We start from the raw sequence: 25,331 nt of genomic DNA, 5'->3' as shown, positions 1-25,331 counted from the left end.
TCACTTGGAGACCACGATGCCAATTGACATTCAACTAAAATCAGACCGTCTCAGACAATACATCCACGCCCACCCAGACACCTGAGTGCACCATGAAGGAAAGGCGGCCTTTTCACTGCGTTTAGAAAGCCATGACAGTCCTCACATTTAATGTTATTATAGAGACAGGCTGATGTTCACACCGCCTCAGGAAGAAAAGGGTGTCTGGGTGACAAGAAAGGGAAAATGGAGACATAACGTGTGTAGGGGAGAGACTGGGAGAGTGAAGCCACAGAAATGTGTTTTATATGTGTTAAAGGTCCCATGACATGGCCATTTCTACTGATCATAATTCCATTGTTGAGGTCTACTAAAATAGATTTACATTGTTCAATTTTCCAAAATCACATTGGGTTTCTCATACAGCGTCTCTGTATAGTATGTGTATTCACTCTCTGTCCTAAACGGCTTGGTGGAGCTCCTGCCCCCCCCCTCCCTGTGAGCCCACTGTGCTCTGATTGGTCAGCTCGCCCACTCTGTTCTGATGAGTCCACCACCGTTACAGCGGAACATCAGTGATTATGTTTTACAATGGCGTTAGCAACCAGAAAATGACACCAGTAATGTCAAATAGATGAGAATGCTGCGTGGGGTCTGGGTGCCGTGTTGGCGGGACGTTGCGAGGCTCGAGAGTGTGAGCTGGCTTACTGGTGTGGTTTCCTGGTTGCTGCGTGGGGTCGGCGAGACAGCGAGACACAGCGAAACCCAGCCCGAGCACACACACACACCCGCAGCCTGGCTGTGAGTCTGTGTGTGTGCTCGCACACAGACTCACAGCCTCGCCGCGTCCCGCCGTTTCAGGCTGAGAAATCCGCGGAGCTGCAGCTGAGAAAAGATTGAGTGTGTGTGTGTGAGGACTTAACGTAACGGCTCCGCGGACATAATGTAACGGCTCCGCGGATTGGTGCAGCACAGACAGGTCTTTTCTGTGTTAGAGTTTTACTCGCTACGTTTATGTTTATGTTTATGTTTATTAAGGATCCCCATTAGCTTTTGCGCTTGACAAAAGCTACTCTTCCTGGGGTCCGACACTTAAAACAATACAACAATAATACAACAACATTCAAGACATAATTCCTGACATCATTAACAACATCACCAATATCATCAACAATTTCCAACATCATCAACAATACAGGGTACAGGGTGTACTTTGAGGGTTTTTGACTTTGCAGACCGTTTACATGCAGAAAAAGCTACATAACACACAAGGGGACGGGTAATAACCAGAAAAGCATGTCATGGGACCTTTAATACTCTTTTTAAACCCTTCTTAGGAGGAATTTCTAAATAGGACCAAAGAGGGATGATGTTTTTATTCATTTCTTCCTAAAGAAATGAAAGAAAATACATTGTTTGTCCTCTATATCAACAAATAAAGGCGCTCCAATAGAAGCCTCTATAAGCAGGAATTAATACTAAAATGAAAGGATGCTTCTAAGCATGACTCTAATTCCATCGCACTACATTTATCCTCTGACTTGCCCCACAATTGTTCAATCTGAAGCAGATTGCAACCAATATTTAGTTTGTCCCATCTAGCATGGTATCAGAGTATGAGACCAAAAAAGGATGACGTAAAATCTGATTTTTCAGTTTTGGTACAGGCTTTGATCATTGGGCGCTAACTTTCAGAACCAGAGCCAAAAGCACAACAACCTGCAGATATCAGGTTGAGTAATTTGGATTATCTTTGCTCTTCCCTCATTTCTACAAAAAATGTCTTTGATGATTCAAATTGTCAGCACTTAGCAGGAAGTACATTTGCCGTTAGTCCAGAGTGTTCAAGGACCAGAAATCACACTTATCTAAAGTACAGTCATTTTGTAACATCTGTGGTACATGAGTGCATTAAAAGTGGATAGTTACTGATGATACCTGCCTTTCTAAAGTTAAGTACTTTGAGCAAAGTGATAAAAAAACATTAAATTCAGACCATAAAAGGAATCTGTTAAAGAAGTCTAAGACCGGGATATGGAAAACTGACCAATTCTCAAAGTGATATTGTTGAGTGGACCTTGAACTTTACAGGCTGAAGCTTTGAAATACCTGAAAGATAATTCATTAGGTTAGTAATATTTAAACACTACATCCACCATGAACTACATTCTCAAAATGGCTAACGTAGTAGTACTGTATTTCAAATTCAAGAATAATGCATAGTTAAGCTAGCCCTTCTGCTAAGAAACTCTTTTTCATTACAGTCCAAGGAGAAGTGGTAGCTGTTCAAATGTTTCAACAATATAAGTGTTCCCAACATTTCTGGAGCACAGTGCATGGTCATACAGTATTATTGTCAACCCGGTATCACGGCAAGACGTGAACATGTGACGATCTACCATGCTGGGAGACGTGAATATATCACGGTTTCGTCCCTTCAAACGTGACAGTTACACGGTATTGTTAACATGGCCCAACCAGTGGAGAAATACCCGGAAGTGCCAAGCAAATGGTCTACCGCGCCTATTGGTCGTTTTTTATTGTCAAAATTAGATGTTTTTAATTTATTTTTTAATCATCACACTTGATTTAGCCGATTTTCTTCTTCTTTTAGCAGAAACAAAGGCTACATTAATGTATTAAATCGATGTTAATCCATGTGTGTGGAGGCCAGGATGTGGAATTAACGGACGTGACGTTGTGCGATTGCGTTGCCAGGCAACCCAATTTACAAACTCTTCAACTACAACCCTAATTATATTTTAAAACATTTTAGAAGGCCTCACGAAATACTTTAATGTAAATTAAAATGTAAATGTGAAGGGGTGTGTGTAATGTGGTGATTGACATTATTCACCCACGGATCTATGGGTTGGGGGTATTGTTCCGCACGGACATTTTAGTTAAACGGACTTACTGTTGATGTGAAATCCGAAAAAAAATACGTTATACACCATAACGGTGCACAGCTGATATAAAAGGACTTGTCGTTTTTAAAGATATTACTGATTTTCTTTGAATATAAGAATGTAAATACTGAGTTGAGAGAATAGTCAGGGGATTTGGGCGATGGGAGACACATCTATGGATTCAGAATTTCAATAGTTTACTGTTAAATGACAGATATACCTTTCTGTCTGTGATGTTTTACAAATCAGATATTATAAGTAAAACATGTGAAATAATATAGCAATATCCTGTACAATTATGTGAAAACATGAATAAAACTACACATCTTCAGATGTTATACATACACAAGTGTCCTACACTAATAATACAAAGTTATTATGGCTGTGTGCACCGCCTAGTGGTTAAAGCACGTTATTGAATTAGTTGTGTATGATATGTCAATGATCCTTAGAAAATCTTGAAATCTTGAAAGGGATATGCAAAATAGCCATTATATACAGTCTTTAATGAACTATTAGTAGAGAATAACGAGTAATGAATATACTTTATAGGGATCTGCAGATAAATGTTTAGTCTTCTCAAGCAGCAACTATCAAATATCTCTCCTGATTGTTGGCACTTGACAATCACCTTTCCCTGAATTTTACTCAGGTGTAACTAAAGCCTGATTTAAGGGTTGTTTATATTTCACATCATTAATCAGAATCTGCAAAGTAACTAAAATAAATGTAGTGGAGTAAAAATACCAGGTTAACCTCTGAATTGTGTGGAGTAGAATTGCTGTTTTGTTTAGTAATGGATATTGAATATGGAATAAAGGTTTTGACAAGACCTGGTGTAACAATAATCAAAAAGGACATTAAAAGAGCTCCAGATGTCAATGATCTAAACAAAACAGCACACCTGAAATTTATTAAATACTTTATTAAGGGCAGTGAATTAGTTTTTTCTGTATGTTTTTCAAATCAGTGTTATACAGTAAGTGTCATAGACAGTGTTACCTTGCTATTATTATCCTTAAAATATATATTATAAAACAAAACCATTTATGATCTTTTTTTTTGGGTGGTTTACTAATGACAGTTAATTCTGTTTCTGCTATTGATGGTTTCATTTTTGTGAAAAATAATCAAATAATCAAATTCAATAACGTGCTTTAACCACTAGATGTGCCTTTCTATCAGCTGTGCACCGTTATGGTGTAAATACAGCCTATCTACCAATTGGATCAAATATAAAAGTCAGCCGAATTATTATTGATACTGCAAGGAGACGTATTGTGTGGAAATAAATGTAAGATGTTGTTTAATTGCGGATATACTGTATTTATGATCCACGTCACGTTTTCAGTTTTGGCGGCAGTGCTTCCTGTTTGTCCAGAAGTCTTCTCATCAGGGCTCTATAAATACAGGACTACGGCAGATGTGTCATATTTAATGCAGCCAAACCGTGTATTACAATGCCGTTATGTGATGACCTCCAAAGAGAAAAGCAAGCAAACTCGGAATAAAGTATTATTTTATTTTTTTTAAATGTTTTCGGATTTCACATCAACAGGAGTCCGGTTAACTAAAATGTCCGTGCGGAATAATACCCCCAACCCATAGATCCGTGGGTGAATAATGTCAATCACCACATTACACACATTCCTTCACATTTACATTTTAATTTACATTAAAGTATTTCGTGAGGCTGTCTAAAATGTTTTAAAATATAATTAGGGTTGTAGTTGAAGAGTTTGTAAATTGGGTTGCCTGGCAACGCAATCGCACAACGTCACGTCCGTTAATTCCACATCCTGGCCTCCACACACATGGATTAACATCGATTTAATACATTAATGTAGCCTTTGTTTCTGCTAAAAGAGGTGTCGACCAGCTAGGGCAACAAGAAAATCGGCAAAATCGAGTGTGACGATTAAAAAATAAATTAAAAACATCTAATTTTGACAATAAAAACCGACCAATAGGCGCGGTAGACCATTTGCTAGGCACTTCCGGGTATTTCTCCACTGGTTGGGCCATGTTAACAATACCGTGTAACTGTCACGTTTGAAGGGACGAAACCGTGATATATTCACGTCTCCCAGCATGGTAGATCGTCACATGTTCACGTCTTGCCGTGATACCGGGTTGATTATTGTATATCCTCCGTTAAGATTTAAAGACCAGGCCATGCTGAAAGTGTAGCTTGATGCATACTTTTTCAGGAAAAAAAACTCTTTGCATGTGTAACAAAGTTGATTGCTGTAACCATGCAATAGACTCCTTCAGACACTTGATGGTGAAGGACGTTATGGTAACCTGTTACGCCCCCCAGCATAGCGGCGGAGGTGTTTGTGTGTGCTTGGGCATGGCTGCATGTGTGTTGGATCAGACACTAATTAAAAGTCAATTAGCCTGAAGCCCACAGGGTGAGTGACCTCTCTAAACACGAGAAGGATCGGGGAATGGAGAAGCTCCCCAAGCTCATTATTTTCGGTGACACTGTTCCCCCCCTTCCATTTACCGCAAGCTCCTGTCCGTCCGCCTGTCTGTATCTGTCTCTCAGTCGGCTTCATTACTCCATATGTTAAACACCTTGACTGCCATCCCAGCTGATACACACAAACGGGAAAAAAAATCTAAAATGGAGCTGCTGACCGTCATCACATGGCTAAGTGCCCTCGACCCGTCTTTCAGTGAAAGACTCTTACGTTGTTCTCCTCGCCTTAAAAACACAGAGTTCTTCCTGTCTGGGCATAGAAATCAATTTTGGATTGATTTACTGGATTGCTTGGGTTTAATGGGTTGAGGTAATGTTAAAATAGCAGGACGAATATAGAAACCCTGTCCACCATCTGCCTGTAATTCTACTGACAGTAATACTGCCATTTAGGTTTGAGTGTGAGTTATTATCGGCTTCTGCAATTAAGGGAAAAGTTGTCTAGAAATCTCAACAATCTTACCATCAATCATCTTACTCAGTGAGTCGAATTATTGGTCAAAATGTAAGATAAGTGCAACATTTGTTATGCTCTTCCACTAGTATGACAGTGTTGGATAGATTTCTGGACAACATGAGAGACATGCTTGGACAGAGATCAGGAGAAGATGGAACAGAAATTATTTGGCATTGATGAAAGACAGGTGTAATCTTAAAACTAAAAAATAACTTTAGAAAACCTACACCATATGCTTTCCGTAGCTTTGCACTGGTCCTTTGCTAACAATAGTTGGTGTTAGCTTAAGGACCATACTCATGGAAATGAAAGATACTTCAGACGACAACAAACAGAAAATTAAACTAATTAATGATGAGATACAGACGGTGAAATTGGGCCACAAAAAGCAAAACAAGGACAGAGGAGCGGCTAAACATATTTATGGCAGAATTATTAAAATACCATCTTAATTGGTATTGCAACAAACAGCAGAGTAGTACTTGCTGCCCATGGTAAACTTTGTTAGGAACGTTATTAGAGCACAAATCAGAGCATTGTAAAGATACAATATCATACTGTTATACTAAAGTGTAAATTACAGTTAATATGTGGTCAAATTATTTCTTATTTTCATCATCAAAAATGTCCAATACATGATACCCACATCTTAAATATGATCAAAACCAGACACAAACATGTTCTACCTGAGTGAGTTGAAAGATCTTTTCACATTTTTGGAAAACTTTCCTCAGATTTAACCTCACAGAACACGCTCTCGTTTACCAACCTGTCTGGTCTGCGTGCTTTATATTAAAAGATAACAAAGAGATGAGAAGCAAAAGATCAAATATCAGCAAGTCCATCTTTTCCTGGAAGCTGCAATAAACCACGTCTAGGAGATTTAGATTTCAATTTTGAACCTTACTTTGTCACAGACTGTGGTTAGGAAGGTCATTGTTTCTCGGTCATGCAATATTTTTTTGTTTACATGAAATACGTCTAAAATATCTTATTGACTCACTGATTTTCTGCTCGTCAGCTACACACTGACTGGTAAATCTTTACACTGCCTCCTAGAAAATGATTATCACTTTCATCAGGGAAAATATTCTCCTGTTGAGGTGAGGCTGACTCCTATTACACCCCCCACTGTTGGAGAGACCGCCTGTTGCTTGTTTATTCATATATATCCTGGCATGAGACAAACACATCCCACATACACCAAGTGTCTGTAAAAGCAATATAGACATCCAATATGTTTTTAATGATATGTACTGCTATAGTTTATTCACACAGAAATATCAATACATACATTTTTCCATGTTCATACAAGTCCCTAATGCATCTTTCTTGAGTGCACTCTAAATGTCATATTACAGATATGCAGAAGGAGATGCTAATTATTCAAACTACTATGGTGAAAATCAGTATAATTCTTACATTAACATAATAATGACGTTTAACTCATCTGCATTATCTAGTCAAAATGAGCAGATTTTTTAAGGAACAATGAATCCATATTGAAGTATTTTACTGATTGGTTCTCTTTTGTTTATTCCTTAGGCTGCACTCAACACAGTGCGTATAAGCTTTTTTTTTAAAGCATACAAAAACACTGTCAAACATGCAGCCAAGTTTAAAACAAAATAATTCCAATTGCGTTTGGGGCAATAATTGAACCATAGAAATAATGTGTTCCTATTAATATGCAGTGATTGGGTTTGGCACAAGCGGCATTATGTATTGCAGGAGTGTGAAAAGGTAGCCTTATATATAGCTGACTCTGAATTTATTTTTCAAGGCTGAATGATAGAATGAGAAATATGGAAATCAGGTTCGGGAAAACGGTTTAACTCTTATGGGATTTGACAGGGTGGAAATACGAAGTGCCTCCATATGCGAGATGTACAATAATGCAAATCAGTTATTGTGATTCATAACAAAGCATGTATGCTAATGGAATATGCAGAACAACATTAAAGTCAGCTTTGTGCCCCCTCGCTGACTGTAATTTCAGGGACCAGGGGAGGGTTAGCACCTGCTTGTACGATCCCTGTTCCGATAAGGCCGATTATCCAAGCTGGCTAAAGAGTTTCCTTTCACCTCTCTAAGTGGCTGAAAGCAGGCTCTTAGTATGGCTCCCCACGGAAATAACAGGAACAACTCCCCAAAGGTGAGAAGTGGATCAGCGGTTCTTATCATTTCCGGATTTCACTTCAGCGCCACTTGCCGTAGGGCTGCACTAGAAAAGATGGTGTGGGGTGTTCTTTCTTCAGGCATACAAGAGGTGAGCCTTTTGAAAATATTTTTAAGTGTATACCTCCCTTCCTGTCATGGCTTCACACCTCTGTTGTGTATGCTTAAATGTGTCATCAAGCACTTTAACTTTGGGCAATTACAGTGTAAGAGCAACTGAGAGCTGAGAAGGACACCAATAGGAGGAAAATACCTCGCTTTTTCTTTATTCATGAAGTACCACCTATGGATGCTGAATGTGCTGCTGGCGATGTACAAGGTGTTCCCAACAATATATTTCTCCATACATTATTAATTCTTGCTGTAATATAAATTGTCTTCCTGTTTCCATGAACACTGTGCTTGCAGACGAAAGACCATTTAATTATTACGTTGAAAACACTGTGCATGCTAAACGAGACATCCATAACAGACCGTCTAAATTGATGAAGCCCATTCAGACATAATGTCTTTATTATTACATGCCGCTAACATTACTCACAATTCAACTGGACTGCCGACAGTTCTGTTGAAGACAGTAGTTGGCTCATGCTTTTTCTAACTCCACTATTGAAGATATTTTCCATTTTTAACATTTTAGTATTTTTGCTCCAACGACGCTGACTCAAGTGGAGCCCCAAAAGGCTTCATACAGTACCACTATATATGCATATGCAATACAAGTTACCAATACTTGTAACAATAAATATATTTAAAAGTGGTAGAGTTCCCCTTTTAAAATGACTTAATTAACAGATTGAGGTTGCATTATTGTCATTGCAAATTTTGTTAGATATTTCTGTAGAGGAGTTAAGAGAATACCTTGTCATCTTCATCAATGTGCATTAAAGTTTTGCCCCAAAATCATTATTATCATTATACCTTAGGTCTGGTCTCATTACCTTATCCGAAAGATGTGTTCACAGATTTAGAAGATAAATATGTATTTTCAAACTCAGCCCCAAAACTAAATTGAAATTGAAGTTTAAAAAAAAAGTAATTTAATAGCAGGAGGACTAATGATGTTAACATGCAGTCTGTCAACTCCTCAAATGTGTCATCACCTACAACACCCACCCTTTTTTCCTTTTCCATACCATCAGGTCATTGCTGTTAGTTATGAGCCAGCATCTAAGAGATAACATACCTAATGAAATGGACTCCGGCGAGTGTGTGTGCAGGTTTGCTCCTTAAATGAGGCCCATTTGAATAAGTGATGAAATGACTGTGAAACAGGCATGGACAGATGGCAGAAATACAGAGACGGCAAATACTAAAAAACAACAACATCAAATTGACATTACCTTGAAAACCTGCATTTGATGCGGTTAAACAGTTTGAATGTTACATTACTTTTTTAAATAAATTGTTCAGTGATGTTATCATCTCTTCTAAGTGCATTTATTACACAATAGGAGGCTTCTCTGTGAGCCAAAATCTTGAATTCTTTAGTGTTTCATTTTTCAGTTTGGTGCCTCGAATGCTTGTTTTCCATTTCTATTCTCCGACAACATGCACACTGACTACTTGTTGCATCCTCATGCAGAGACACACAATACTAAATATTAATGCTGCGCACTCCGTACACCTCCACAGCTTCATGTAAACACACAATTACATTCCTGCTGCACAACAGTCAGTGTGTATGTCACGGGAAGCTCATTAATCATTCTGTTTTCCATGAGGATCATTATTCATCACACCGAGGCGTTGCTCTGCCCACACGCATAAGATCACAATAGATATGTCAATATTATACAGAAGCTGTCAGTTTTTTTATTTATTGTTATTTTTCCCCCTCTGGTAATGCACACCATTTTGAGCTTTGAAGAGCCATATTGAATGTTTGTGTGAGGAGTCCCGCTGATGATGATAAAGGCTCAGTGGAGGGCAGTTATGTTCAGTGTTACCCCATACTGATGACAAATACTGGCCAATTCCTGGTCGTCTCTACAAGCTCCGGTAGGAAAATGGAACCCCAGGGCCTCCATATACTCATGATATAACATTTACAAATGTTACTGCTGTAGATAGCCAGTTGATTCATGGCTTGCTTGCAGTTTCAACAAATGAAATGGGAGTTACATATTGACGTTATGTCCTTTCTCATAAACGTCGTATCTATTGTTCACCACACTGTGGTTTAGTGTTATTTATAGATCTTCACCTATCAATATTTTGATTTCCCCCTTTTAGTTGATTAATTATTTTACCTTTGCAATTAAGATAAGATAGCTCTTTATTGATCCTGTGGGAGGAAATTCAATAGTTGCAGCAACACAATTATGGTGAGATGATAAGTACATATCGAGAGAAATACATGGATAACATTTAAACTGAAATATAATTTTAACAAATAATCATACAAAATGAAATAGAAGCAATGTACAAGAGCAATTTAGCTAAATAATGTGTTGTGTGTGTTTGATGATCGATATTTCATACACAAGTGTTACCATACTGTTTATTTATAGACAATCAATCAATAACACAAACGTTTTGATATTTGGTAATATAATGGTTGGTAGCAGCCGAGTAAATATAGCATTGTTTCAACATGATCTGCGTCATATGTGCCATATTTTGCCCCCTGGTTTTACAGTACAGACCTTTTTCAATATATCACCGCTTTTTGCTTGCTAATGTGGCCACATATTTTAAAGTGGACCTATCATGCTATATTTGAATAATATATTGTAGGGCCATACCTACATAAAACATGTCTGTGAAGTTTCTTTTTCAAAATACCAAACAGATCATGCATTTTAGCCATGCCTCATTTAGCTCTATTTGCTCTTTTCCAGCCCTGTTTTTGCAAGGGCTGATTCTGTGAGAAGTCTTCTTCGCTGCTTTTGTGGCAGACTACAGCGCCACTTACAGGCCTGGCATATGTACTACAGCATCTCCAGCGCTTTCGAGCGGCAATGGCCGTGGCCCAACTCCCCATTCCCCTGATAGGTGGAGAGTTGCCCATATAGGCGGAGCTCCCCGTTTCTGACGTCAGAACAATTTCAAATCTGTATCAGCTCCGTTACAGCCCCGTTTTTAGAGATTTGGAGAAAGGGTTGTGTTTTCTGACACTTGGTGAGTTCCCTGACACACCGGGGACACATATTCATGTATAAAAGACGTACAAAAGTGCATTTTGCATGATAGGTCCCCTTTAATATTAGTTATAGGGATATCTGCTCATCACAATCAGTGGGATCATTTAGAACAAAAACCTTGAAAAGGATTTTTTCTGACATAAACATATTTATTTTTGCTCACAAAGCATGAAACACTTTTGATTGATGGTCAGCAGACTGACTTAGTTAATTCATGAGAGCTTAATTCTACAGTATGTGTTATATAGGTCCCAGTTATCCAGTCATCCGCTGGTTGTAGATGGTAATGTCAATGGAAAGGATGAATGTGTGGAACAGATGGACATGTACATGAACAGATGGACTCTCCACCTCTGAGCAAACATGCAGATTTTTGGGAGAAGCCTTAGGACTTTCTGCTTTCTGCATGAAGTCAGTCATCGACTAAAGTTCGGCCATCAGAAAAATCAAACTGAATCCATACCTTTGTGTGTGCGTATCAGGGCAGGAGGGGGATTGGTAGGCATTCAGATGGATTTCATTCAAATTCAGTGTTAGTCCCTGATTTTAGAGGGGTAATGTTGCATGGAGAGTGCTTCATTTAGTAAATGTCTTGTACTGAAGGTGACAGAGTGTGGTTCACTCCATTTCCACCTTTACTATCCTCTTTTTGGAGGTGAAACAAGTGTTTCTGGCTCTCTCACTTTTGGAAAGGCCAGCAGTTTTGTGATTGAAGGATTGACATTTGTCAGTTTCCTCTACGTAGGAGGTGGAAGCCAAGGGAGTACTTGCCCTGTTGTCGACATTTTCTTGGACTGATAGTTTTTTTGTTTTGTTCATTAAATAGGAAATGCGAGAGCTTGTCCTTTTTCTGTCAAACAGCTGATAATGTCAGAGGAGAGGTTTGAATATATATAATGTAATACCGCTGATACTACATGACATATCAGTTTTTCCATATGCTCTAAAGACCAAACCTTGTTTCATGGCGAGGCTGTTAATTTACAGGCAGGCAAAAGTACATAGCCATCATCTATGTGGTTTTAACTGTTTTTTTTAATGCCATTATTGTTACAGCAGAGCCTTATAAATCACACTGGAGTTGACTGAGCCATTCATAAGGACATTAACAGAATGGGCCAGATGTAGCGGCTTCACTACGCAGTTTTGAATTATCTTTCTTCATATCCCTCTCGATATTTATTTCCTGAAATGTGTCCAGCCTGGTTCAAGACCGCAAATCTCCAAACTTAATAAATAGCTTTACATCTACCTTGAAAATCGTACGTGATTTAATAACATGAAATTGCATCACAGTATTTGGCAGACAAATATTTAAGTACCAGATGGAAGTATGAGCAAGCAAGGTTTTCTCTCGTGTCTGGAATCCCTTGAGATAAACTGGCACATAATAACATTTTCGGACTGTATTAACTTACGTTGCAGGGGCCTACATTAGCTGAGTTTAGGGACAATATTAGAAAAATATGCATGTTGCTGCAATACCTGCTTTTGGATGGACTTCCCATTTTGCATATTGCTTTATATATGAAATTAAGAACCATAATTGTCTCACTTACATGAACCACAATGGATGAGTGTGTATTCAATGACATCTACTGTATAACACACTTTGCAAGAATTTTCCCATCAAGGTAGGGAATATTACTGCTTTTCTGAAACACAAGATGACTGTTTACCAGTTGGTCCCGGTGTTGCTTTTTGAGAATTTGAGGCCCTTACTGCCAATACTATCTGTTTATTTCTCTACATCTACATCTTCTACACAGAAAGCACACCCAAATGTACACACACAGCACATCTAGACAATTGGCGGTAATTTCATCTGATTTCATATCTCTGTGTCCCTACACCCACTCTCTCTGCCCCTTGTATGAATATGAGAAACTAAGGGAAATGTATTTTTATATATTTGGCATATCTGTTCCCAGCATTACTGTTCATTTATTTTCCATCACTTTATCTAATTTCATGCAGCCGAATGAGACAATGCAGACGTTATCTTTCTCTGCGCTGTCCCTGAATTCATGGGGAGCCGAAGCTTCCATCGTGAGAACTCCCGTACAATCGATGGTGATAGGAGACATCGCACAGTTTGGAAATGCAAGATCAGCTGTTTTCATTTCTGCAGATGGCTCCCCAATTACATTTAGCTGCCCATGTCACCTGTCATTTCACTGCGGCTATAATAATATCTGTACAGCAGCAGGGACCCATTGCCAAATTATTATTCATATTCACTTCTTCGAACATCTTGTGCTCCACATGCAGAACCCTGCCTGCATTTGACAACATGGGCTGTTTTTACTCCGTACAAATAGATCACACTTTTATGATTGCAAGTATTAGTAAGAGCACCAACCTCACAGACAGAGACATAGCTTAAAAGTGTTATTTTCCTCTGATCCTCCATACTGTATGAATATCAAACAGTTCTGTGTGACAGTGAGAGCAGTAAAATGTCTTGTGATTCTTAGGTCTTAGGCAGCAGTCACTGGTCTTTGCCTTTGCCATTAAAATGAGACTCCACATAATGGCAGTGGAAAAGAGAAACTGTGGTCAGGTTTTAGAGGCCAATCATCTCCGGAAAGCTTTTAAAAACACCTTCCTTTGTTGTGTTCGCCAACAGCTCTGGGTTTTATTTTTAGTAACCACCAGGAGGTTATATATCCCCATTTTGTCAATTTTAAGTTGACTCATAATCTCTAGTATGAGTAGCATTTAGTAGTGAACTTGCCATGTCAATTAAAGGAATGGGACGACTTCAAAAGTAATTTGTTGTGTCAGTCAACAACCTCTGTGATCTTATTCATTTTTGTTATCTTTGTTTTCCTATTCTCATCCTTTATCTTATCCCATCCTATACCTATTCTTTAACCCCCCCTAAAAAGCTTTGATTGGCTGGGCTAAATGGGGACGGTGATTCTGTGGTATGGAACAAGGCCAACAACCTTTAAAAAACAGGCTCTGTCAGTTTTGGTGCATAGCAACATCTAAAATCATTTTTGCATCATAACCCACTTCTCCACAACAATATTGTTGTTTGTAGGGGTGGCGTTGAATTGAAGTACAGTACAAGTTTCCTGAATTGATTAGTTCATCCTTAGGGGCCCGACATAGAGAAGATCCAGAGCCAAGCCATGTGCATTGGGAGCAGGCATTGACGACCTTGTGTTGTAAAAGATGTGTTCATCTGCGTTTGGTGAGCTCATTTCCAGGAACATGAAATCAAGAGAAAGACTGTGCTGCCGTTGCAAAAGTATTCTATTTGTATTTATCACGGAAATAAAATCAAAGTGGTGAAATACTCACTGCAGTACAAATGGTACCATTTCTGATGGTGAAGTAATACCTTACGGCCTTCAGATAGTTCTGTGGCTTTGGGGAAATGGCCTATTGATTTCTTGCTTGCATAAAAGTAGATGGTGTGTATTTTTCTGATGTAGTTGAACACAATAACAGGTGAAATACGGCCACTCTTGGTGCTCTGATCAACTCACTACTCCACACGCTTACACATCTTACTGTTTATTGAAATAAATGAAACACCATAGAAGTAAACATGCTCTGAATAGTTTTTTTATATGCACTATTTTCTTAACAGGTAAAGGGTGAACACACATTTGCTCAAATTCACACAAACACTTGCCTTCTCTCTCTCTTGATTAATAATAATAATAATAATAATAATAATGCGTTTAATTTATTAAACGCACTTCATATCTGAGTTCAGATCCCGAAGTGCTCCCGATTACTGTGATACAAAATCTTTTAAACTGAAGCTCCAAAATCATTAGCTGATTAGTGGTTATTTCTTTCTGGCTGTGTTATTTCATGGACCAGTGGCTCTGCTGCACAGCAGATAGGAAATGCTGCTCTAGCATGGCTGCAAGCTGCTGTCAGGTCAGTATATTACGGTGTGTTATTATCCCAGGGTTATTTTTCCTCATTTTCAAGGAAAACTCTGCTAAAATCGTTATTTCACGAGGGACTCGCTTCCACATGTGGAAGCCCAATGCATGCAGAAAGAGTTGCTTACTCACCAACTACTTTGTAATCCTTATTTGGCCCACTGTTATTGACTTTCCAATTTAAAAAAATGCCACCTTGTCAAGTTAAGAGAGGCTATAGGCTTTTTAAAGAAAAGCTTGCTTCTCTAAAACCTCCACACATGTGTGTGCATGTGTCTGCTGTATTACTGTTCCTCCATGAAGTTAGGAGAAAATTCATATTTCTTGAGGGAGTTCAATTTTTTGAAAATAGAAGTAAGTAAATAAATCAATGCATGATTCAAGTTCAAATTTAAACATGAATACCGCACGGGTTAGTGAATCTATGTGCACACCGGTTCTGAGGTAAACAAAACATTAGTACGATCCCCAGTATTGGTTTTACTTTCCAAAAAACAAAGGTGCATATAAGCCTCAAGCATGATTGCATTAGTATGTATATGTATATCTAAACTAAACCTAAAGGCTGCCAGGGTGATTAATGCATTCTGAGGGGGCATATTAAAATAACTTGAACATTTCATGGCAATCCATTTAATAGCTGTTGAGTCAAAAATCACTCAAAAACAACATGTCAAACTGCTGGTGATGCTTAATATAAAAGTCAGCTAAAGTTGAAAGAATGTATTCTCTGGGGCCTATCATTGCCTTTATCAAATGTCAGTATGATTGGTCAAGTAGTTTTAGAGGTTGTATACAGTCTGAACCAATGTGGCAGATTGTCATCTATAGAGCCACGCAGCTAGCATTGCTAACAAATGTATGACTGGGCATGAACAGCATTATACAAGTTGTTCTTTAATTCCCAAATGTTTACTGAACAATGCCACTGGACGTTAATTGTGTGTCCATAAAACAATGTGTCTCGGTTGTAGAACCCATGTGACCCGAGCCATGGTTAATACCCCAGAGGATGAGATAATGGGTGATTTGTTTTCGATGTCTTCGTCTCCATCAGGAAACCAATCTGCAAGTATCATTGGACATTAAGGGATAATGAGGCTTTGCTGCTGGTATTGATCATCATGAGGAAGCTCCACCGTCTTGCCAGGTCCTATATATTAATAGGGTTTGTCAAAGATAAGAGCCAGAAGAGAGCCCTTTATTCTGAGGGATGTCAGCAGGTCTCTGCCCTCTTCAAGGAGACCTATTGGAGAAGAAGGTCACAGCTGACAATGGCCATGATCTTACCATCTTGTGAAGAAGACAAGGCCTGTCATCCAGTCAGCTGAGTTGGTTTCCTGACGCTGATTATGAGCTGCCACATGTCCCTTACTCCTGGTCCATTACTCAGCCTTGCATCAGCTCCAGCAAAGAGAGCCAGACTGTGACAGGTGAGATAGAGCCCCGCCGGCCATCAGCGAGAGGCGACTTATTAAAAATAATGGCTGGGTGTGTGTGATGTGATTGATGAGTGTGGGGTGACAGCCGGTAGTCACCAGCTATATCTGGACGCCTTCTGCACACTGATATGACTGACATGCCGGCAAATAGGGAGAGCTAGAGAGTGAACGTGTCACTTTAATATTACATTTGTTCTGCACCTGCAAGAAAAAGGGGAGGTTGAAGGGAAGGAGAGTAATATAATTAATATTCAGTGAGAACTCAATGCGGCAGGCAGCGTCTGATCCTGAGGACCTTGATGAGAACGCACACTATATATTAAGAAGACGAATATAGTTACACAGGGCAGAGAAAATGTATATATTTGTATGCATCTTTACTGTTGTTAAGACATAACACTTTGAAAGCTATGCAGCCTATTGAGCAACCTTTAATATCTGCTGTAGAATACTGAATCGATAGATGATTGATAGTATTTTCAAAGTAAGGGATGGATTTTTAAACTCCAACTATATACTTTGTATGATTTGTTTAATCAATACATAAACACAATCAGAAGGACTGCTGAGTTGAAACTATTATTTGGTGAACATCTGCAAAAAGCAATGACTTTACATCACATGGGATTCTTGCCGTCACACTGAGGTTGCATGTGCTATAGCTGGACACATCCTGAGGAAAGAAAGAATACCAGCATGTATCTTCCACTGAAAACCACAAGCTGTTGTTTTTGCATTTCATTTAATTAATAGGGTTTATTAAAAGACATATAAGCTTCAGCAGAAAATAGGAAACCATAACTTACTTTACAAATAAGGTGCAAAGCTACCTGCAGGGCTTACCCATGCATGTTGCAAGTTTAATGTGAGGATGTTCATTCGTCCCTCATGAGCTTGAGGGTAAAGGTTTGACTCAGCCTTGCTATTGGTCTCGAGTTTGTGTTATCCTCTGTGGGGTGATGTTCTCCTTCATGGCTTGAGGTGATGTTGCTATTTGGCTGGTTGGCCTATTTTTGGTTGTTACCTTCTCCATCTTGATACAGGCAGTTCCGGTTTTGTTTATTGATGAAAGGGATGGATGACAACATGTCAAATAACTGAGAATTTTGGATGTTCAATGTTCAAGATCTGTATTATGCTGATGTTATTAAGTGGGTCAGTACCAGCCATGATACAGATCAGTGACATATTAGGTATTACAGTGTCTTTGTGAATTTCATCATAACATATATTTTTACCACAGTAATCCTGTGCCTTGTGTTTTACAAAACGGATCCCAGTATACCCACAATACTTGGACACAAAACAAGCATTGTTGCACCCCAAGTTGATATAAACAGTTGATTGGTGTATCCATAATTACACCTTCTTCCCTAAAAAACTGAAAGCAATATTACATTTCTCTCAGACAGCCAGGCTTAATGATTAGTGATACGTTTGGTGTTGCTGGGGTATCAGACAGAAAATAGAATGGAAAGCTTTGCCGAACAGCAATGTAATGAATCAAGTCCAACAAGCAGAGGTGACAGCCTCTTTGTCTCTGTGACATCCCTGAATGTAAACTCCATTAAGCCAAATAATTATTCAGCGTGCAATCCATGCTGAAGACAATGATCTGGTCAGAGGTTAGCCAAAGGGATTAAATCAACTTTTTCACTCAAGACTGGTTTGTCTTTTGATTTGAGATTTTTCCCCCTCCCCTGACTTTTACCCTCCCTTTTCCCTCCTGTCCAAGAGCATAAATATCAGGCTGGCAGCAGTGACAGGAATCCTTTGTGTCCTATCACAGCCCTGCCTTCTGTGTGCGCTGTCCTGTAAAATAAAATAATATTGACTGGCATGACAGAAGTAGGGTGCAATGGTAAATACTGTACGTTCCATAAAACTCCAACCACGTCACATAAATGGCTGAATTGGTTTAATGTGATATATAATTGTTTGGGATGTGAGGGTGTGTAATGTGCACGGGGGCTGGCTTGGCATGCAGGTAGTGGAGTGGTGTGCATAAAGCCATAATTATGAGTGAGGCAGATGCATGTGTATGAGCTTAAACCCCTCCTTTCCTATACTCATTGCCAACTCTTTTGCTAATGCAGCAGCCCTCTGCATTATTTATCCCCTCAGCAGTACAACCACTTCTCGACAGCGGACAAAGTGCACACCTTGCAACTCAAAGACCTTTTTTCATAAACTTTACTCAACTCTTCTTCTCTCAGTAATCCTCGGCAATAAACAGGCCTCTATTTTCCCTTTCTGTCTGCACTGAAACACCCTATCTGCTTTTATTTGTTCAAGTCATGAAGCGGCTGCTAAATTCTCTCATAATGGATATTGATTCGTCAAACAATAACAGCAGATCGCAATAAACAGCTCATGCCAAAGCGTTCCAACCTTGAAACTTGGAGAAGGTTCATGATAACTGATAAAACTGCTAGACGGACTGTTGTGTTTAACATTTAAATGTACCCTTCAGAGTTTTTCCTTTTATTTCTCGCCCGCTAGCAAAACAAATAGGCATGAGAGGTGTCCTATTACCTACTTATTTTATAGTGGAAAATATATAACAGGGGTGACATTAACAAATAATGAATTCAGACATCAGTGCCTCTTCCTGTTTTTTGGGGGGAAATAAATGTATTTGCTTTATAATGGTGCATAAACAACACAACTGACAGAATGTAATACCAAGGTCAGCATGCGGCATACCCAATGAAGAAGCTCCTCAGGAAGCTAGGTCCAATTTCAGACAGCAGTAATATTACAGATGCAATACTCACCATCAAGCATATCTGTGTATCATGTTTTTTTAAATGGACTGCCTGCATCAACAAATCAGTGGCAGATATGGCAGATAAGTTATTTATTGTTGTATAGAGGTTTTTCTGGGTCAGTAGCATTGAAAGTATTACTTTTAAATATGATGGATGATGATGCACTTCAGGGTATTTGGAAGGCTTGGACAAAACATGGACGGACAAGATAAAGAAAGAGCTATTGGGAAGGGAGCATTAAAATAGAGAAAGATAGCATCCTCTTTCTGAAGCAATAAGCTTTCAGTGTTGTTGGCATCAGGTCAACAAGCCATTTGCAAAGCAGTGATAGGAAATAGAGAGCAAAGAAAGCTAAACACATTTAGAATTGTAGGAGTTAAACATGGTGAGCTTAGTAACTACTGCAGACAATGTCATACATATTTTGTACAGCATTTCAGTGATACTGTTTGTGCACACATATATTTCCAATTCTATGAGTTATCCAGGGTCATGTTTAAGGGTCGGATTTGTGGGTGGTTGGTGCTTACAACTGACCTTTCATCATGACAGGAATAAACGCTAATAGCCATGTAAATGTTGACTTCTACTCCATGGGAGGCATTACACAGTAAGCAGGCGAGGTCATGGTATGTTTGCTGCTCCGCGCTTCCAGACATTCACACTTGCAGCTGTGAATACTAATGAGACGTGTTGCGTTGGTCAAAAGGCATTTTAATTGGCAGCAGAGCTGCACGTGCCCTCGCTTGCTGCTCCGCTCTCAGACCTCTGGCTTGGTTGGCAAGGAAACTAATGTGATATTGGCAGCAACTGAGTTTGAAGTCTCTTTACATTTTGTACAGAACCCTGACTCAATTAAAACATGTTCCAAACAGAACAACAAGAACAGACCGAAGCAGCTAAAACGCCCTCTTTTGAATGAAAACTTTTAGTTGTGGCGAAAAAACTAAAGGAATGTTATTTAATTTGTTCTCTTTTCGATTAAGGTGTAAACTCTTCATCGCTAAATTATTACATTATGTGCTTATGTAAGCAAGCAATTCCCTATTTAAACATTAGGCAGACGGGTTCATATTTCATATTTCTTGATAAATGCAATAACAACATTGCCTCTTCTTTTAAATCTGTTCTGGTCCACTAGCTTCTGATGGAAATATATGTTTCTTCTTCTGCGGCTAAAAGCTACACTATTTTCACAAGCTGACGGCTAACCCTAGCAACAAGTAGGAAATGTAGGTTTTGAATAGTAGCGGCTGGAAACAAGGCTGACAACAGCAGTAAAAGTAGAGAACTGAAATATACAACAACGCTGCGTAGCCTAAAACTACTTCCGATTGGGCGATGATCGTTTGCTTGTTTTCCACTTCAAGCGCCACCATTGACATAACAAGTAGATATTTTAAGCAGTTGTTTACATTGATCGAAAACCAACAAAACGCAAGTTATTATAGCCTTGTTTATTACAAGAAACTTTCTTTTTCCTTCTTCCATTTTTATAGAGATGACTACTGGGACAAACTCCCTAATGCAGACAGTGAGAGTCAATATTATCTATTTGCCCTTTTCACCATTGCTAGCTTGTAAAATGAGAATTGATAAGTCATTTTATCATCACAAATGTTCAGGCAGAGTGGTGTTTCCTTAGATATTCTGCATTTTGGACAGGTTTGAGAACTCATTACCTTCCTCCATCTGACGGCTCCACCTGGGGCAGCAGATTAGGAGGGATGTGAGAGGTGGAGGCAAGCAGAGACAGGGTCAGGGGCAGAGGATTGGCAAAATGACATAGCCCCACTGTCAAAGGTTTGTTAGTGTCTTTGTCATCCAGTGGCAAAGGAAGACCTTTGTGTCTGACTGAAGTCTAATGGGATGTTGACCCGGCCTTGACCCTGTCTGTCAAACAACATCAGGCTTGACAAAGGGAGTGAAAGAGGTTCCCACTGAGAGCAGCTTTTCCCTAGAAGAAAGGCAGAGGTGAGAGAGATGTTGACAGTAGACACTCGGGAGCCAATGACTTAAAAAAGGGAAGAATACTAAATGCAATCTTGGCTCTCCTCATACAAACAGAATAGCAAATGAGTGTTGGGAAATTGGATTCAATTCTACATTACCATGTTACATTGTTAGGATACATACAAAGTTATGTCTCGTGGTAAATAAGATAAAGATGAATTGCAGGATTAACATTTTCTTCCAGGCCTCATAAGAAATGAGTGTTGGATGTTGGACCCCGGTGGTGTCTCTCTTCTCCACACTGAGCAGAGAAATACAGCCTCATCTTGTATCTGCAAACTAGAAATGATGGTATCATGAATATTTATCCGCTGTCCTCTTTACTACGCTCCGGCAGCTCCTAGTGTGTCATTTATTTTGTGCAAATACATATCTGTCGGGGGCACCTCAATTTCGCAGAGGTGAATGAACCTGTAATCTGGTACTTCGTATTCTTCCGATTCTCACCAATTCTCTGGCAGTTTGGCATTAAACAAGTCGATCGATTTGGTCAGTAAACCATCCATGAGAAGGCTAGTGTCAATATAGGAGGAGGAGCATCTAAGGAAAAATCCAACTTTAAACAATCAAAAAACACTATTGGCGGTGCACTTTGCCTTCCATTTAGTTTTGTTTTTCATCAATACAAAACTTCAGGTCTGTTTTAATCCCTTGGAATTGAAAAAGCGTTACCTTCTTGGCTCAGAGTGTTAAAGTAATCATGAACCGTCAACATCAACATTTAGTGCAGGAGAAAAAGGGACTGACTATAACATCTACTTACAGTGGCCTTCATAGACCACAATGCAGTGCAGTCACATGCTTCATGAACTTTTTGTGCCCCTCATCATTGACCCAAAAAGGGTTACGGTGCTTGCCAGCGCGTGAAATCCAACCCATGATTCATTCTCGTTTTTTGAATCAGCTTTGTGCGTTTGGCATTTCACCTTGCTATATTTTTTCATAGCTGCGTCCGCCATTTCTCTAGCGATCTGGCATCCAGTGACTGCGTTATTGTTGAAGTATCTTTCCCAATATGTCAAGAACAAAGCAAAATTAAATGAAGTTATGAATGTAAATCATATATAGGGCAGGGCAGATAAAGACCACTTCTCATTGACGTTGCAACTTGGCTAATGTTACTTATATTATACAAATCCTATAATTCTCCAATTGCAATGCGTTCTGCATAAATGCACATTTCCATATATAGCAGGAATCTTTTCTCAAGTCAAATAAAATATTAAACGTAGATTGCATGTCCGTAACACGTATCAATGGAGTGAAAGTAATGTCAACATTTTATATAATTACAGCGCTTCTTCACACCATTTGTAAAACATCCTTCCTCTATCAGAAAAGACATCAAATATGGAACCTGTAAATCGTATGAAAACGTCACATTGATTTTTAAATTCTTTTTTTTTCTGACAAGGGTGAAGAGGGTTTCTTGGTCTCTATTAAACTCTCCTCACCAGTCACTTCCTCTCAATCAGTCATGGCACTGATTGAAGTGGATGGTTGTCATGGTGATTACTACTCATCTGCAGAGACCTCACAACTGCACTCGCATTTACATGTTTGCTTGAGTTACACACACACACACACCCACACACACACACACACACACACACACACACACACACACACACACACACACACACAACACACACACACACACACACACACACACAGACCCACACACACACACATACACATACACATACACACACACACACACACACACACACACACACACACACACAGACCCACACCCACACCACACACACATACACATACACATACACATACACATACACATACACATACACATACACATACACATACACATACACACACACACACACACACACACACACACACACACACACACACACACACACACACACACACACACTTCTTGAAAAAGCTCACCCTGCAGTTTAACCCAGTACATTATTAATAATGTGGGGCAAAGAGACGTTAGTTGAAAAATAAATGGTCTAATAGCTCGATGTGTTATTTTGTAGTATTTATTGAAGTCCTGTTAAAGTAGGGGCCAGAATTGGAAGGATCATTTTTGCTTTTTGACGAGGAAATGTTACTTTTACATGTTTGTCTTTATCTGATATGAGCTGCTGGAAATTCAACAGCTATAGGCTCCTCAGAAAGAGAGTTAGATAATGTGAGAATGAAAGTGCCTCTCTGCAGCGTTAACTTGAACTGTCACAGCCAGCCAAAATGAATGGCATTTTTAGCCTCACTTGCCCTAAAAAACATTAAAGAAGATACCCTTACCATTTGAAAGAAGAATGCAAATTGGGTCAAAAAAGGGACGAATACCAAAGAAAGACACATACATGTAGATGGGTAACGTTTGTTGTTGGAGTGATAATTGTGTGTAACATAAAACTCTTTAAACTTGAGATGCAAGAAATATATTGCAGCTCATCATTTGATAATAAATTGATGTACTTGGTTAAGAACATTTCTTCTGCATGGTAGTTAATTTGTTTCATCATTGTACAATAGGCAAGTTTATCTACATCAATGCTATCCCTGCAGTATGTATGAGAGTATATGAGTCATCACTTATCAGCCCTCTCTCTGTGTCTCCTCTCAGGTGTTCACCAGGTATGGGAAGTGCTACATGTTCAACGCTGAAGAGGAGGGGAAGACGCTCCGCACCACCATGAAGGGGGGGACAGGAAACGGACTGGAGATCATGCTGGACATCCAGCAGGACGAGTACCTGCCGGTGTGGGGGGACACAGGTGAAATCATCACATGCTCACCTCTCCTGCTTTATCTCTATCTTATATAATAAGGAGCCAGTCTAAAGAAAATGTGCACTTCTCTTCTTCCCTCTTCTCTTTTTTCCTTATCTTAAGCTGCCTTCAAATGCATCACATGTGGTCATATTTTCAACATGTAGTTTAAGTCGTGCAATTACTGTCACATAACATTTTTACACGGCCTCTCACTTTCCTGCCTTCTCTCTTTCTTTCCTGTAATGTTTAGTATTTTGGCCTGCAATAGAAATATATCTAAACTGAAAAGAACTAAATAAATTGACATCATTTTTTTATTGTGCCCCACACTAAGCTTTTGGACCACAATTATGTTTGTATTCACATAATTAGATTGAGCCATAATTAGCATAGAAATGATTCAGTGTCCTTCTGATAAAATCACTTCAGGGACATTTTTAAACCCAGAAACTCTTATTAACTATCTAAATCAAATAAAGCTACTGGAATGATTGAAGATGTGATTTTTATCAGCTATTTTATCAAATTGTTTTCTACAATATTATGCATATACAATGGGGGTAATCCTATTGTTGTTGCTATCGTTAAGACTTTATTTCTTATTGTTGTAGCTCTCTTGTGCTCTCCACTCTTTCATAGATTACATTACACCGAGACTAATACTCCAGGATTTGTCCACACAACCACTAAAAGGCCCATTTGTAAAAGCCTCTTTCGTCCACTTTAAGGAATTTGTGTAACACTAATGACCTGAAGCTTATTCTGCTGCTGTACTCACTCTGACTAAGACTTTGAAACAAAGCGCATTGTCAGTCGCTGCACATCCAGTTCTGAAGGGCTATGAGGATATTTTTCCTTAGAGAAGGAAGACTTCACAGTGGTCATAATGCATATCAAAACCCGTTCATGTCAAACACTGGCACCTTTTTGCTGATCTTTATTACAGAGTAGTTCTGCTACATTATCCTGCATACTGATGTGGGTATTTCGAGATTTCGTTAGTGGCTCAGACTGAGTGTTATAGAGAGGCTCGCTGCCTGAGTGATTCCAGCTCATTGAAGGTCCGGCTCACGTCTGGACCAGTGGAAGGGCAGATGGGGGAGATCCCAGAGCAGCTAGCCAGGCCTTGAGCAGCCCTGCAGATGGACATTATTTACTCAAGGCTTAACATGAAGAAGATTCATCATCAAACAGTCAGCATCCTATCAATCCTCCTCATGTTCTTCTATGGACAGCAGGTCCCTCAGGCCCCTATTCTGAACTTTTTGGGGTTTTATTTCTTTTTAAACA

At 39.2% G+C, this 25,331-nt stretch overlaps 1 protein-coding gene across 1 annotated transcript in view; it reads left to right on the top strand.

Annotated features, from left to right (window-relative positions):
- Positions 1-25,331, top strand: part of asic2 (acid-sensing (proton-gated) ion channel 2) — a 102,611-nt gene that overhangs the window by 51,417 nt on the left and 25,863 nt on the right. Inside the window, exon 2 of the mRNA XM_034143861.1 lies at positions 23,894-24,044. Within this exon, the coding sequence (XP_033999752.1) occupies positions 23,894-24,044 (151 nt within the window). The remainder of the gene's footprint in view (positions 1-23,893; positions 24,045-25,331) is intronic.

This window comes from Trematomus bernacchii, unplaced genomic scaffold (assembly GCF_902827165.1).
Source record: "Trematomus bernacchii unplaced genomic scaffold, fTreBer1.1, whole genome shotgun sequence".
Lineage (NCBI taxonomy): Eukaryota > Metazoa > Chordata > Actinopteri > Perciformes > Nototheniidae > Trematomus > Trematomus bernacchii.
This window is presented reverse-complemented; position numbering and strand designations above follow the sequence as displayed.